A 15,845-nucleotide genomic window follows, 5' to 3' on the forward strand; every position below is an offset into this window, starting at 1 on the left:
TTCACACTGATTTTGATGGACAGGGCATATCTGTTCAATTTTCTATATTGCCTTGTCATTGCCGGTGTTGCAAATGTAGTGGAACTGTTTGGCTAAAGGCATGGCTAATCCTGGACCAAAGGCCTTCCATAGTACTGCCAGAGAAAGAGGAAACTGCAGATGCTGGAAATCTTGAGTAAAATACAAAGTGCTGGAGTAGACACAAAATGCTAGAGTAACTCAGCAGGTCAGGCAGCAACTCTGTAGAAAAGGAATAGGTGGTGTTTCAGATCGAGATCCTTCTTCAGACTCAGGACATCTGAAGAAGGGTCTCGACCCAAAACGTCACCTTTTCCTTTTTTTACAGAGATTCTGCCGGACGCACTGAGTTACTCCAGCATTTTGTCTCTTTCTTCGGTATAAAGCAGCATCTGCAGTTCCTTCCTACATAAATACCGGAGTAATTCTGTGGGTCGGGCAGCATCTGTGCTGGTTGTGGATGGATGACATTCCAGGTTAGGACCCTCATGAGCCACATATTGAGTCCCATAGCCTTGGCTGTATCCATTGCTATCAGCCACGAGAAGTGAATCAAATTGCCTAGTGGCGGCGGAAGTGGCGGCGCTGTTAACAGCTGCGGCTCGCCTGCAGTCCGTCTGTCTTTACTTTTTTCTGTTGTTTTTTTTTTGTCTTGTTTTGGTTAAGTTTTAGTTTGTTGGGTTGTGTTAGAGGGGGTGGAACATGTTCTCTGTCTCTTCCTTCGGGGGAATGCGACTTTTTCATGTCGTATCCCCCTTCTCTGCCTCCGTCTGCGCTGAGGCCTAATGGCGGAGCTGGCGGCCTCCAGCCTGCGACTGACCCCGAGGCTCCGGAGGCAGAGCCAGCCAGGACTTACCAACGAGAAGCTGGCCGTCTTCGGGGCTGAGCAGCGGTGGCCCGACTTGCTGGTGCGGCGTTCTGGCTTTCGGCGGCGGCCTGGGGCTGATGCAGCGGGACTCGGAGCTGAGACTGCGGGACCCGAAGCTGGGGCGGCGGCCTGGAGCTGGGGTGGCTGCCCAGAGCTGGGGCAGCAGCCCGGAGCGGAGACTGCGAGACCCGGAGTTGGGGCGGCGGCCCGGAGCGGAGACTGCAGGACCTGGAGCTGGGGCGGCGACCTGGAGCTGGGGCATCGGCCTGGAGCTGGGGCAGCGGCCCGGTGCGGAGACTGCAGGACCCGGAGCTGGGGCAGCGACCTGGAGCTGGGGCATCGGCCTGGAGATGGGGCAGCGGCCCGGTGCGGAGACTGCAGGACCTGGAGCTGGGGCGGCGGCCCGGTGCGGAGACTGCGGGACCTGGAGCTGGGACGGCTGCCCGGAGCTGATGCTGTGGTGGGCCGTCTCGGAGCGGAGACGGCGTTCTGGCTTTCGGCAGCGGCGACATCACCACGGAGGTCCGCTGGACTGGAGAGCGGCATCTCCGGCCTGGATCGACCGCCTCAGCGCAGAGGGAGAACAAGGAGGGAAGAGATGGAAACTAAGACTTTGCCTCCATCACAGTGAGGATGTGCTTGGTGAACTCACTGTGGTGGATGTTTAATTTGTGTTTATTGTATGTTTTGTTATTATTGATTCTGTGTATGACTGCAGGCAACATAATTTCGTTCAGACCGTAAGGTCTGAATGACAATAAAGGATCTATCTATCTATCTAGACGCTGGCTTTGAGATGATAGAGAATCTCAGAAGGAAGCGGAGGCAGATTAACCACCCAGCACTTTTGAATGAATGTGGTTGTGAATTTATCAGCCTTGTCATTACCATGTATGTCTTGGGCCCTGTCATCATTGATGATGGAGATGATCATGCGGCCTCCTCTTCTTGGTAGCCGTTTAATGGTCTTCTAAGATCATCATTCCCTGTGACACATAGCCATCTACTGAATGCTCTATTTACTGGTTAGCATTCATATAGTCCCGCCTGGCAACTTCACAACAAGGAACCACAATTTTCATACAACTGATCTGGCTCCTGACCAGTCCTCCACTCTTAATGAGCCAGAGTTGATAGTCTGACTTCATACTTGGATATGTTTCTGTTGCTGAATGTCCATGATGTTTCATAGATGGCCAGCTTTGAGCTGTTGGATTTGTAATGAATTTATTCCATTTGGTATCATTGCAATAACACAGAACATGATGGAAGTCGTCCTCTCCATGAAGATGAACTTCAACTCCACGAGAAAAGTATTGTGATCATTTTTATCAATACTGTTAAGGGCACATTCATCATCCACAAGTAACTGCTCATGACAAGGCCAATTGAACAACAGCAATTGTATCACATGATGCTATGGTTAATTAATCTTCTGTTTCTCCAGTTTTTGTTTCCATATATATTCTCCTCCATATCATTGAAACACAAACTAATAACTGTAGTTGACAACTGATTGTCAGATAAGAATCATACAATATGATCCTTTGGCCAACTCGGACATGCCGACCAAGATGTCCATCCACGCTGGTACCAAGAGAATAAAGGATGTGAATAAAATTAAATTATTTACTTCCTATTGTTTTTAGTTAACATTTTAAAAATATTCATGACATCTATAATAAACTAGACAGAACTCTGTAGTCATTATCTTTCATGCTTGTTTAGTATTGAAATTTGGTGGAACTTACCTGCTCGCCTTTGGCTCCAGGTTCTCCTTTGTAGCCGATTTGTCCCAAATTTCCCTGAATTAGAGAAATAATGTTATAACCACATGATGAGTTACCAAAAATAACAAAGTTTTTTTTATCCAGAGCATGGTGAATCTTTGGATCTGTCTTGCCAAGAAGGCTCAGTTACTAATTATAGAGAGTAATTCATTTTCAACACTTAGGGAATCAAGAGATTTGGGAGACTGCAGGAAAGTGGCACTGAGGTAAAAATTCAGCCACAAACGTAACGAGTGGCTGGGCTGACATGAGGGTTGGCCTCCTCTTTCATTCACATTTGATCAAAACTGTCAACCCGCCTCTGTGTTTAACCAATTTTAAATCACTTGCAAAAAAAGTCACTGAAACATTTCATTGAAGAAGGGTTTCGGCCCAAAACGTTACCCATTTCCTTCGCTCCATAGATGCTGCTGCACCCGCCAAGTTTCTCCAGCATTTTTGTGTACCACTGAAACATTTGAATGTTTTATAGTAATTTTCCTAAAGGAGTGAATCTTCCTGGCGGAGGTCAGTGGTCCTTATGAGCAGCCCTGGCTTGCAGCCATATAAACTGAGGAAAGTCCTGGATTTATGTGTACGTACTGTGCATCCAGGTCTTACTGGCAGAAAACTGGCTAGATCTATCTGTTCACTCCACCAGTGGATTCACCGTAGAGTCCAACAGTAGCATCCAGTCTTGTTTGGGATTCACTGAGGATTTATTTCTCAGACGATGCATCGATCGGAGGATCTGAGACAACATTAATTTTACTGGGGACTCCAGACTTCCAGATTGAGAGACCAAAAGGAAGTGATTTTATTTATTTACATAATTTTTTTGCTTCACTTTACTGTTTGAAATAATTTGAAGCACATTTATTAGGTATGTTACAAAGCGTACCTGAAGCGTCGCTGAAAATCTGTCCCAGCCCGTGTGCGCGATTTTGGCGCCGTTTAGAGGGGGGCGGGTTTAAAACGCGATTTTCCCTAGGCTGTTCAAATCGAGGATGTTCAGCCTAGTTAATTATTAACGAAAAATCGCTGGAAGATTCCGTCGCTTTAGCTATTATTACTTTTAAGGGCTTTATCTAATTGTTATAGTAGTTTAAAAATTAACCTCTAAACCCCCGACCGCCGGCAACCGGCCGGATCTCATACAGGGGACAACAGAAGGTAGGCTGTTTATTTTTACATTAAAAAGGGCTTCTTAAGATCCCTTTATACAAAGTTTAATGTTGCGAATAGCTCATATGGGCCCCATTATAGCCTTTGGGCAGTATTTTTCTGGGCATTTGGGGCACAAATCCACCGCAATGTGAACGTTCTAAACCAGCGCGTTCACAGGATCCCACTAGAAAGCTGATTTAAATTGACTTTAATTTACAGCAATTGAACACTAAATTCCTTCCATTTGGCCTATAAATTAATGTAAATGAGATTTAAAAAATCATGTTTTATTGTGAATTATTTGTGAATATTATTTGGACACTTAGGCTATTTTAAAATGTTAATCATTTATTAAGAAATGGATAGATGTTTAGATCTAGTAATTGAAGTTTGAAATTACCTACAATTGGGTAACTAACTAATTATATGCTTTAATTTCAGGTCATCCAAGTAAGATTGTTTTCTATTTGTTTCAGAATGCATCAATCTATGATAACTGAAAATTTCATTCAGTTCTCTTAATTTTTAAGAAAGTTATGGGCTTTTGACTGTCCACGATCACAGCTTTTTTGTTATGTCCATATAAAATCAATAGGGAACAAGATGCTAATTTCCGAGTATGAAAATGGCCATAACTTTTTAAATACTTGAGATATGAAAGTGAATTGGGTGTCAAATTAAACTTCTTTTTATGCTTTATCTGATGGGATAAATTGCAGACTTGATTTTTAAAATCTTAAAATTTTGTAACATTGCTACATTTATGTTTTTACTTGGTTTTGTTATCATTTTTTAATGTTACGATAATTTTTTTTAGATAAAGTATTTCAATTTTAATTTTATTCATCTTTTCTGAATAACAGACACCATTAAAAGTTCTTGAAAATATTGACAGATTTGAAAGGGGACAAAGCTCAGGCTTCAAAGTTTGTCAGGGTCATCCAGGGAGCTGGGCCTGAGCATTAAACTGAGGCCTAGTTGCCATCCAGACCAGGTTGCCAGGCTTAAAGAGTGGATAACCACTGAGATCAGCTCTCCATATCCATCTCCAGGCTTGCATGAGAGCTACATCGGTGATGATTCTCTGTGGCAAGAGAGGACAGGCAGGTGGGCAGAGAAGGGGGGGGGGGTAGCTCTTCTGGTGAGGAATGGAATTCAGACCCTTGCGAGGGAAGACATTGGGACTGACGAGGTAGCGTCACTGTGGACTGAGTTGAGGAATTGCAAAGGCAAGAAGACACTAATTGGTGTTATCTACAGACCTCCAAATAGTAGCCCGGATGTAGGGTGTAAGTTGCAGCAGGAGTTATTTCAATATGCAGGTAGACTGGGAAAATCAGGTTGGTTCAGGACCCCAAGAAAGAGAGTTTGTAGAGTGCTTCCGAGATGGATTCTTTGAGCAGCTTGTAATGGAGCCGACCAGCGAAAAGATAATTCTGGATTTAGTGTTGGCCAATGAACCAGATTTGATAAGAGAACTCGAGGTAAAGAACCGCTTGGAGGTAGTGATCATAATATGATTAGTTTTAATCTGTAATTTGAGAAGGAGAAAGGAGAAAGTTAAATCAGAAGTGTCAGTGATGCAGTTGAACAAAGGGAACTATGAAGGCATGAGTGAGGAGCTGGCCAAGGTAGACTGGAAAGGGATACTAGCAGGAATGACAGTGGAACAGCAACGGCAGGAATTTCTGGGCATAATCCGGAAGACCCAGGATCATTTCAATCCAAAAAGGAAGAAAGATTCTAAAGGGAATAGGAGGCAACCGTGGCTGACAAGAGAAGTTAGGGATAGAATAAAACTAAAAGAAAAGATGTTTAACACACCAAAGAGTAGCCGGAAGCCAGAGGATTGGGAAACTTTCATAGGACACCAGAAGGAAACAAAACGGGCTGAAAAGATGAAGTACGACGGGAAGCTGGCCAGGAATGTAAAGAAGGACAGTAAAAGCTTCTTTAGATATGTTAAGGGAAAATTAATAGCAAAGTCAAATGTGGGTCCCTTGAAGGCAGACACGGGTGAAATTATTATGGGGAACAAGGAAATGGCAGAAGTTGAACAGGTACTTCGGATTTGTCTTCACTAAGGAAGACACAAACAATCTCCCAGAAGTACTGGAGGACAGAGGATCTAAGGGGGTCGAGGAACTGCAAGAAATTTTCATTAGGCGAGAAATAGTATTGGGTAGGCTAATGGGACTGAAGGATGATAAATCCCCAAGGCCTGATGGGCTAGTTCCCAGGGTCGTCAGGGAGGTGGCTCTAGAAATAGTGGACGCATTGGATGCTATCCAATGTTCAATAGATTCTGGATCAGTTCCTGTGGATTGGAGGATAGCTAATATTATCCCACTTTTTAAGAAAGGAGCGAGAGAGAAAACGGGGAATTACAGACGTTAGCCTGACTTCAGTGGTAGGAAAGATGCTGGAGTCAATTATTAAAGAGGTAATAATGGGGCATTTGGATAGCAGCAAAAGGATTAGTCCAAGTCAGCATGGATTTATGAAAGGAAAATCATGCTCGACTAAACTTCTGGAATTATTTGAGGATGTGACAAGTAAAATGGATGAAGAGGAGCCAGTGGATGTAGTGTATCTAGACTTTCAGAAAGCCTTTGATAAGGTCCCGCACGGGAGACTGGTGACTAAAATTAGAGCACATGGTATTGGGGGTAGGGTGTTGATGTGGATAGAAAATTGGTTGGCAGACTGAAGCAAAGAGTAGGAGTGAACGGGTCCTTTTCAGAATAGCAGGCGGTGGCGAGTGGAGTGCCACAAGGCTCGGTGATGGGGTCGCAACTGTTTACCATATATATTAATGATTTGGAAGAGGGAATTAGGAGCAACACTAGCAAGTTTGCAGATAACACAAAGCTGGGTGGCAGTGTGAACTGTGAAGAGGATGTTAGGAGGTTGCAGGGTGACTTGGACAGGTTGAGTGAGTGGGCAGATACGTGGCAGATGCAGTATAATACAGATAAATGTGAGGTTAACCATTTTGATGGCAAAAACAAGGGGGCAGATTATTATCTCAATGAAGTTAGGTTAGGTAAGGGGGAGGTACAGCGAGACCTGGGTGTCCTTGTACACCAGTCATTGAAAGTTGGCGTGCAGGTACAGCAGGCAGTGAAGAAAACTAATGGAATGTTGGCCTTCATCACAAGAGGATTTCAGTATAGGAGTAGAGAAGTTCTTCTGCAGTTGTATAGGGCTCTGGTGAGACCACATCTGGAGTATTGCGTACAGTTTTGGTTTCCTAATTTGAGGAAGGACATCCTTGTGATTGAGGCAGTGCAGTGTAGGTTCACGAGATTGATCCCTGGGAGGCGGGACTGTCATATGAGGAAAGATTGAAAAGACTAGTCTTGTATTCACTGGAGTTTAGAAGGATGAGGGGGATCTTATAGAAACATATAAAATTATAAAAGGACTAGACAAGCTAGATGCAGGAAAAATGTTCCCAGTGTTTGGCGAGTCCAGAACCAGGGGCTAGAGTTTTAGAATAAAGGGGAGGCCATTTAAGACTGAGGCGAGAAAAAACGTTTTCACCCAGAGAGTTGTGAATTTGTGGAATTCCCTGCCACAGATGGCAGTGGAGGCCAAATCATTGGATGGATTTAAGAGAGAGTTGGATAAAGCTCTAGGGGCTAGTGGAATCAAGGGATATGGGGAGAAGGCAGGCACGGGTTATTGATTGGGGACGATCAGCCATGATCACAATGAATGGCGGTGTTGGATCGAAGGGCCAAATGGCCTCCTCCTACACCTATTTTTTATGTTATATATTATCAATAATGTAGATATCTCAACTTGAAACATTAATTCTGTTTCCTCTCTCTATACAATATGCCTAACCTGCTGTCTGGATTTCTACTTGAGACCTAACCACAAGCTGCTGGGGATCAATGTTCACACTGGGATAGACACAAAATACTGCAGTAACTCAGCGGGACAGGCAGCATCTCAGGAGAGGAATGGGTGATATTATGTGTCAAGACCCTTCTTCACACTGCGAGATGGATGCATACCACTTGTAAAATTTGAAAAATATTTTTACTGATTCTTTCCTATCTTTCTCATTGTTAATCAATGTTACATAAAGATCTTAATTATGAATTTAAATCGTTCATTGGAAACCATATTTCAAGAGTGAACCTAGTGTGTTCACAATTCATCCATATTAAATAAAAGAATGGCTATTAATTTTAACCTCCATTTTGTGGCTGGCTTGACCAGATCTTCTGTACGGCAACCTTTTAGATCGGAGGCGTTAACCCAATAATGAATCGTTGTGAATTAAACTATATTATTTTATCCTGAAATTTATTGGCCAACTCTGCACTATCGTCAATGGCAATTTGCAAATGTGATTATCGTTAGCATGAGTCAATTCCAGTTAACGGCTGGGCACAGAATGAAAGGATAACTTAAACAACGAGAATAAAGGCAGAAAAAAAAAATCAAAGCCGTTTACACATAAATCATATTCATTTTATGTGAAGTAAAAGTAGAGTTAATGCTAAAATCATATTGTTAATATAATTAGTAAATAAATCTCGTACCCTTTGACCTTTGATTCCAGGAGGTCCAGTGCTGCCTTGGGGACCATGAGACCCAAGAGGACCTGGAAATCCAGCGGGACCCCCAAGGCCTGGTGAACCCTGTACAATGGATAGAAGACAATTAGGTGTTGGTGCAATGAATCAACATGATTTAAAAAGTCACAACTCTCTTCACCGAGCAAGGGAGAAGGCCAGCCAGAGAGATTGACTGTGAAGAGACGCTACAATTCAGAGCAAGGGACTCGTATGAATTCAATGTGTTGGAGGTACCAAGCAAGTGTTTTTATATTGCCTGAGAATGGAGTAAAAAATAGAAGAGGGGCTCAGCCATATATTTTTAGTTTAGTTTTGCTTAGAGATACAGCATGGAGACAGACCTTTTCTAGGCTGGTTCACTGGACCACTTAAATGTGTGGAGACCCAGTTCAAGGCTGCTTTACCAAAGGGAGCTGCGGCAATGCTCTGTGTTAAGACATGGCTCACCCCCTGCTCCCCAGACTCAGCCATCCATCCACCATATGGACCGTATGCAGGCATCTGGGAAAGGGAGAGGCGGGGGAATCTGCCTCATGGTCAACTCTTCGTGGTGCTCAGACGTGGCAGTTCTGCCTAACTCCTGCTCTCAGCACCTGGAACATCTGGCGGTGAAGTGCCGCCCCTTCTACCTCCCGAGGGAATTCACCTCCATCATCCTGATTGCGGTCTACACCCCACTCCTGGGAGACGTCCGTCTAGCATTAGAGGAGCTGCACGCCGTGGTCAACAAGCACCAGGCAACGTACCCCAAAGCCTTTTTCCATTTTCCTTTTTTTACCAGAGCCGGGGACTTCAACAAAGCCAACCTGAAAAAAATCACTCCCAAACTACCACCAACATGTCGCCTGCAGCTCGAGGAATAAATACCCTCGACCACTGCTATACGACCATCAAGGATGTCTATTACTCTATCCCCCACCCTCACTTAGGGAAATCCGACCATTCAGCGGTGGGGGGGGGGGGGAAACTATTTTTAATCTCGTACCTCGACAGAGGTGCGATTTTTTCCCGTATCGTATCTCCGTCCGCACTGCGGCTTAACATCGAGGAGCTGGCGGCCTCTTGATGGAGACCGATTTTGGGAGTTCCAACCATAGGAGCCTGTGGACTTTAACCTCATGGAGCTCACGGAGTTAGAGACCAACTGGGATCCCCAAGGCACAGGAGCTTCGACCGCCGTTTGCGGGAGCTTCGATCGCCCCGACGGATGGTTCGACTGCCCCAACCGTGGGAGAATAAAGATGAAGAAATTTGGACTTTATTGCCTTCCATCACAGTGAAGAATGTGGGGAATCCACTGTGGTGGGTGTTTATGTTAAGTTTTATGTAGTTGTGTGTCTTGCTGCTTTTTTGTTAGTATGGCTGTATGGCAATTCACATATCACTGTACCTTAATTGGTACACGTGACAATAAAAGACCTTTGAAATCTTTGATATTGGAAGAACTCAGCACATCAGGTAGCATCTGCATAAAGAGAACATTAACTTTCCATGTCAAGGGCAGTCTGTTATCTCTGACATTTCTGACTGAGGGTCCTCAACTTCAAACATAGTTTCTCTTTCAACAGGTGCTGCCTGACCTGTTGATTGTTCCAATTATTTATGTTCAGATATCAAATTTCTAGCATCGTTTTTCAATGTAAATATATTCTCAGTTCAGAACTATTACCAGATGGCATTAAAACATGTCATCATCCATACAAAAGTGAGTCACGGCGTTAATTGGCCTCTTTTACATTCTTGCAGTCCATAGTTGGGAATCCATTAAAGATTTAACTGCATTGATGCTGGGAGTGAATGAGGGTTGGTTACAGCAAATGTAATGGAAAGAGCCTGTGTGGAAGGTGGGCTCCATCCAGTGAGGCTGCGGGAAGACAGGAGATCTGTATCCATGTCTCTGGAATGTTGTCAGCCTGCTTCTTAATCAGAAAGACATTTCGGGATTAGCCATCCAGATTTCATTTCGCTCTATTCCTGAGCATTTTAAAAGTTTATTTAAACAGAGCTCTCTGGACATCAAATCCACATTAGAAGTAAATTTATTCCAGCTCTGTGTGTAGACAACTAGGTCATAAATTATATATTAGTTTATTTGGATGGGATTTGCTCCGTGGGGAATTTAGAATCTAATCCAGTGAATAGAATATAAAAGAAAAATGCTCTCCACTCCTTTAAGCAGCATAGTTGATCCAAACTATACCAATCTGATCTTTTTCTAAGAATAAAAAGGAAGGGGGAGGAGACTGAGAGAAACAAAATTCGTCATGTTGGAACTTCGAGGTCCCGATAAATCTTGTAGACTTTGTTTGCTGCTCCCTTAGACATCATGAAATCCTGTCCAACTCCTGGCTTCCTCCAGATGTATTATGGTCTCAAAAAATGGCTTTATTGCACATGGACCAGGCTTGTGATTTTATTGCACATAGACCAGAATTTAATAATGTCCACTTAGACAATAGATCACATATAATCGTTCACTTCAACATCAATTAGATACACGTAACCATTGCGTCTCGATGAGGGGGGGGGAATGGAGGGGGGATTGGTTGCATTTCAAGAAAATGGTCTGTATAGTGATCTTCTTAAGATAAATCATTTGTGCATGGATCAAGAAATGTGAATTTACAAGATCAATTTTGTGGTGATTTATTGAATCAACACAAACACTGCAAGAGTGAACTTTACTTCACATCTCAAATTTCTGGGCCGTGATTTGTGATTTCCGTGAGGGCGACCTTTCGTAACCCAAGTAGTCATAGCATGGGGCATGTCTACATTTTTTCAGAGTGGCCTTTCGGTGCTGTGAGTGTTCTACTGATCACATATACATTTGTAAAGAGCTTGTTTTTACGCTGAACTTATTGACAAAGGAGAATGCTGGCCCAGAAGAACTGCCTAGCTTGCTTTTACTACTCCAAAAATAGCTAATCATATGAATTCCCTGGAGATATTCCAATAAACACATTCCTTACTGTTTGAAACATGTTTAAAGATGGTAATAAATAGTTTTTTTACAGGATAATTCGGCAGTTTGTAGTTTGGTCTATTGTGGGCATTCTTTCTAAAGTGTGCAATTTTTGAGCAACGTATTAACTTTTTCAAGGAAAAAGAAGATGTGAATCGTTTCAAATATTATTATGAAAGAGGAAACACCAAGGAAAGAAAAGAAAGGAAAAGAAAATGATTGTGGACTTGAATGGAAATGTATATCTAAAATATCATGATTACAGTATAATGACAGGAATAAAATAAATAATGAGGAAATAAATTGTTTAAAAAATTGGTGTGCCTCAAAAATACTTTACTTTAATTAGTTACCAATCAACTTCATCAATTCTCTATGAAGGAAGTTGGCTTCTTAATCAAGGCCTAAAGTTGGCAAAGAATGTTTATTTCTAAAGGAAACTCACCAATGGACCTTTTGCACCGAAAGTTCCATCAAGCCCAGGTGGCCCCTGGAAACAAAGCAAAAGGCAGATTAAAGATGTACTTTAGCCGAATTTTTTCATTGAATCAAAGCCCTGAGATGATTTCCACAACTTACGACGGTGCCTGTTGGTCCAGTTGTACCCTGACGGCCAGATGTACCTCGTTGTCCCTGGGGTCCTTCAGGCCCACGGACACCTGTTGGGCCAGGTCCACCCTAGGAACAAATGCAATAGAAAATCAATTAAGTTCTCAGTCTTGCCAAGTGTATTTAATTATTTACTTTAAAAAATTATTCGCCCACTGAAATATTCACTGGCATGCAAAGGTGAATTAATATTCACATGTTTCCAAAATCATAAAATGTCAGCAAGAAGTGGGATGGATCAAGCCTTGAGCAGGTGGAGATAACTGACAATAGATGATTGACCAATACATGTTTATAACCCATGGATAGTAAATGAAACACAATTTCTTTCAATTAAGGATGCTTCAACAATGACAATTGCCATTCTATAGTGCCATTAACGAGTTAAACTGTTCACATGAACAATATCAATTAAATATTGATGCCAAGTTTTGAGGGGAAATTGGGCCAATTATTCCTCATACCGACCCAGTGTTCACACCTCCAAACCTCTAATTCAATGGCCACTCTTACTGACTGTGGCACTCATAGGATGGGCCATGTAAGAGGCTTCACGTGTACAGTAAAACATATATTCAGCTAAACATACATTAAACATTGGAAATTAATTTAGAATATAAATTATAGAAAATGTTTTAAAAAACACTTATATAGTTTTTTCTTTAGGTCAGAGATTTCAGCAAATGATTGAGAAATGCATCTGGACCCAGAGCCAGCACGATCACAGCACCAAGTCAAGTCAAGTCAAGTCAAGTTTATTTGTCACAAACACATACGAGATGTGCAGTGAAATGAAAGTGGCAATGCTCGCGGACTTTTGTGCAAAAGACAAACAACAAAACAACCAAACAAATTATAAACGCAATCATAACACACATATTCTTTTACATAATAAATAATGGAAGGAAAAACGTTCTGTAGAGTTAGTCCCTGGTGAGATAGGCGTTTACAGTCCGAATTGCCTCTGGGAAGAAACTCCTTCTCACCCTCTCCGTTCTCACCGCATGGCAACGGAGGCGTTTTCCTGACCGTAGCAGCTGGAACAGTCCGTTGCAGGGGTGTAAGGGGTCTCCCATGATTTTATTTGCTCTGGAGTTGCACCTCCTGTTGTATAGTTCCTGCAGGGGGGTGAGTGAAGTTCCCATAGTGCGTTCGGCCGAACGCACTACTCTCTGCAGATCCTTTTTGTCCTTGGCAGAACAATTCCCAAACCAGATGGTAACTGCCCAGACAAGATGACCACCGCATCGTAGAAGCACTGGAGGTCCAGAGACACTCTGAATTTCCTCAATTGCCTGAGGTGGTCCAGGCGCTGCCATGCCTTACCAAAGTGCTTGCGTGGATGCTCATGTCAATCCTCAGAGATGTGGACTCCCATGGTTCCCCCATCCCAGGTCATCCAGCCAGGAGTGTACGTCCTGATGGTGCCCTCCTGGTCCATGATCAGCTCCTTCGTTTTTTGATGTTCAAGAGAGGTGAGGAGACTGCTAGATCAGCCACCTCCTGGTAGGCCTTCTCATCGTTGTCTGAGATCAGGCCCACCACCACAGTGTCATCAGCAAACTTAATTATTGAATTGGAGCTGAACCTAGCCACACAGTCGTGTGTGTACAGGGAGTACAATAGGGGGCTGAGGACGCAACCCTGGGGCAATCCTGTGCTCAGGGTGAGGGACTCCGATGTATTCCCTCCCATCTTGACTACCTCTGGACTGCGTGGCAAGACCAGCATCAGTGCAGGAGGTCAGCTCACCTACATCTGACGTCCATCACACATGCATGCCAAAGACTTGCTGGACATCAAGGGTAGAGATTGCCCATGGAACCACCACCCAGGTCAATCCAGCCAGGAGGATTGAGGTTTGGTCAAAGAGTCACTTAAAGAGGTGAGGAGATGGAAGGAGTGGATATTTCAGAGCTGAGATCACACAGCCAAAGGTTCATAAAAGAAGAAGGGCTGAAACATAGAATCATAGAAAATAGGTGTTGGAGTAGGCCATTCGGCCCTTTGATCCAGCACCCCCATTCAATATGATCATGGCTAATCATCCAAAATTAGTACCCCATTCCTGCTTTTTCCCCATATCCCTTGATTCCTTTGGCCCGAGGAGCTAAGACTTAGATGATTAGAAGGTTAATTATTTGGAGAAATAGAAAGTGGTAAACAGGGGAGAACAGTTTAATTTCAAGCAGAGGTTTAACTGGGTGACAATGTAAGTCAGCAAAACCATGGGATGACTTGGGACTTGATATAAGTTCAGTCATGGCCAAATCAGCATGGAATCATGGGAACTTAACACAGAATAGGAGGGGATCAGGGGGCAACCAGGACATTATTAAAATAACCAAAAGGCACAAAGTGCTGGAATTACTCTGCCGATTTAGGGCAGCACAGTGGCACAGCAGGAGAGTTGCTGCCTCACAGCACTAGAGACCCGGGTTCGATCCTGACTGCTTGTACTGTCTGTACTGAGTTTGTACATTCTCCCTGTGACCGCATGGGTTTTCTCCGGGTGCTCCAGTTTCCTTCCGCATTCCAAAAGCGTACAGTTTGTAGGTTAATTGGCTTTGGTAAATTGTCCCTAGTGTGTCAGATAGCATTTGTATATGGAGTGATCGCTAGTCAGCGCAGACTCAATGGGCCAAAGGGCCTGTTTCTGTGCTGTATCTCTAATGTCTAAAGTAAAATCTAAAAGGCCTGTCCCACTTGAGCATCATTTGCGCGTCATTTATGCAATATAATTTACACGTCACGACGCATGACGCGCACGTCATGGCGTGCACGTGATGCGCGCATGGTGTGTGGTGACGTAGATAATGACGTGACGTGCAAATGACGCCCAAGTGGGACAGGCTCCTAAAGATCTGGCAGCATTTTGAGATAACATGGATAGGGGACGCTTCAGGCCGAGATCATTCTTAAGTCTGGATCTCGAACTTTCTCCTACACATGATCACCAAAGATACTTCCTGAACAACTGACTTACTCCAGCACTCTGTGCCCTTTTGTGTATTAACCAGCATATGCAGTTCTTTATTTCCAGAGATAAAAGACAAAAGTGAGAAATTCAGTAGCAGGTGAGCTGAGGCAGATGAAGGCTTACGTAGAATACAGTTAAGAATGTGTCAAATTAATCTTTCTTGTCTTTGGGATAAAGCTTTATCCTCTATTTGAAATATGTGGCATTCAAAGGGTCAAATCCATTCCAGATCCAGCATAGGCTCCCGCACTCCCTGGCTTTGTTACATAATCCATCAAGACTTCATGTTCAATTAAACAGGAAGGAGAGGTGACTGGAGGACTTGAACTGGACGTAGTGCAGCAGGAAGACACCGAGAGAACAAGGCCCAGTATAAGTAAATAGCACATAGGTGCAAATGAAATATTTGGACCAAATGTTTAATTGCCATCCCAGCCAACAATGGGACCTTCAACCTATCCTATCTCTTGCCAGGATTCCAGCATTTTGCAGCTCAACCATGCTTGGCAGTTAAATTAACATCAGAGTGAGGTCTCTAACCTTCTCACCCACAAGTTTGAATGGAGCCCCTATTTACCTTTGACAATCAATGCCAATGCTGTTGGAAACGTAGGAATTAAAATGCATAACATGGAAAAGCAACAGGAATATTCTGTCTATAAGTACAATCACATAGCTGCTCCATTCCTGCTGCTCAGTCAGTTAAAATTAGATCTGAACTTCTCTTATACCCTTGACAATATTATTGCAAAGAAAATTTTCTAAAAACATGTTTTCTTCCATGCGATTCAAACAGACTTGAACTCTTTTCTTTTAGCAGATTTTTGATAATAAATTGTATTGCAATTTGATATACATTAATTTCAACTGACAA

The 15,845-nt window shown here is 43.2% G+C and overlaps 1 protein-coding gene across 1 annotated transcript in view; it reads right to left on the reverse strand.

Annotated features, from left to right (window-relative positions):
* LOC129698622 (collagen alpha-2(V) chain-like) overlaps window positions 1-15,845 on the reverse strand; it is a 245,989-nt gene that overhangs the window by 73,595 nt on the left and 156,549 nt on the right. The window contains exons 19-22 of the mRNA XM_055637740.1: window positions 11,962-12,060; window positions 11,828-11,872; window positions 8,382-8,480; window positions 2,638-2,691 (exon numbers count right to left, since the gene is read on the reverse strand). Of these exons, the coding sequence (XP_055493715.1) occupies window positions 2,638-2,691; window positions 8,382-8,480; window positions 11,828-11,872; window positions 11,962-12,060 (297 nt within the window). The remainder of the gene's footprint in view (window positions 1-2,637; window positions 2,692-8,381; window positions 8,481-11,827; window positions 11,873-11,961; window positions 12,061-15,845) is intronic.

This window comes from Leucoraja erinacea, chromosome 7, assembly GCF_028641065.1.
Source record: "Leucoraja erinacea ecotype New England chromosome 7, Leri_hhj_1, whole genome shotgun sequence".
Classification (NCBI taxonomy): Eukaryota; Metazoa; Chordata; class Chondrichthyes; order Rajiformes; family Rajidae; genus Leucoraja; species Leucoraja erinaceus.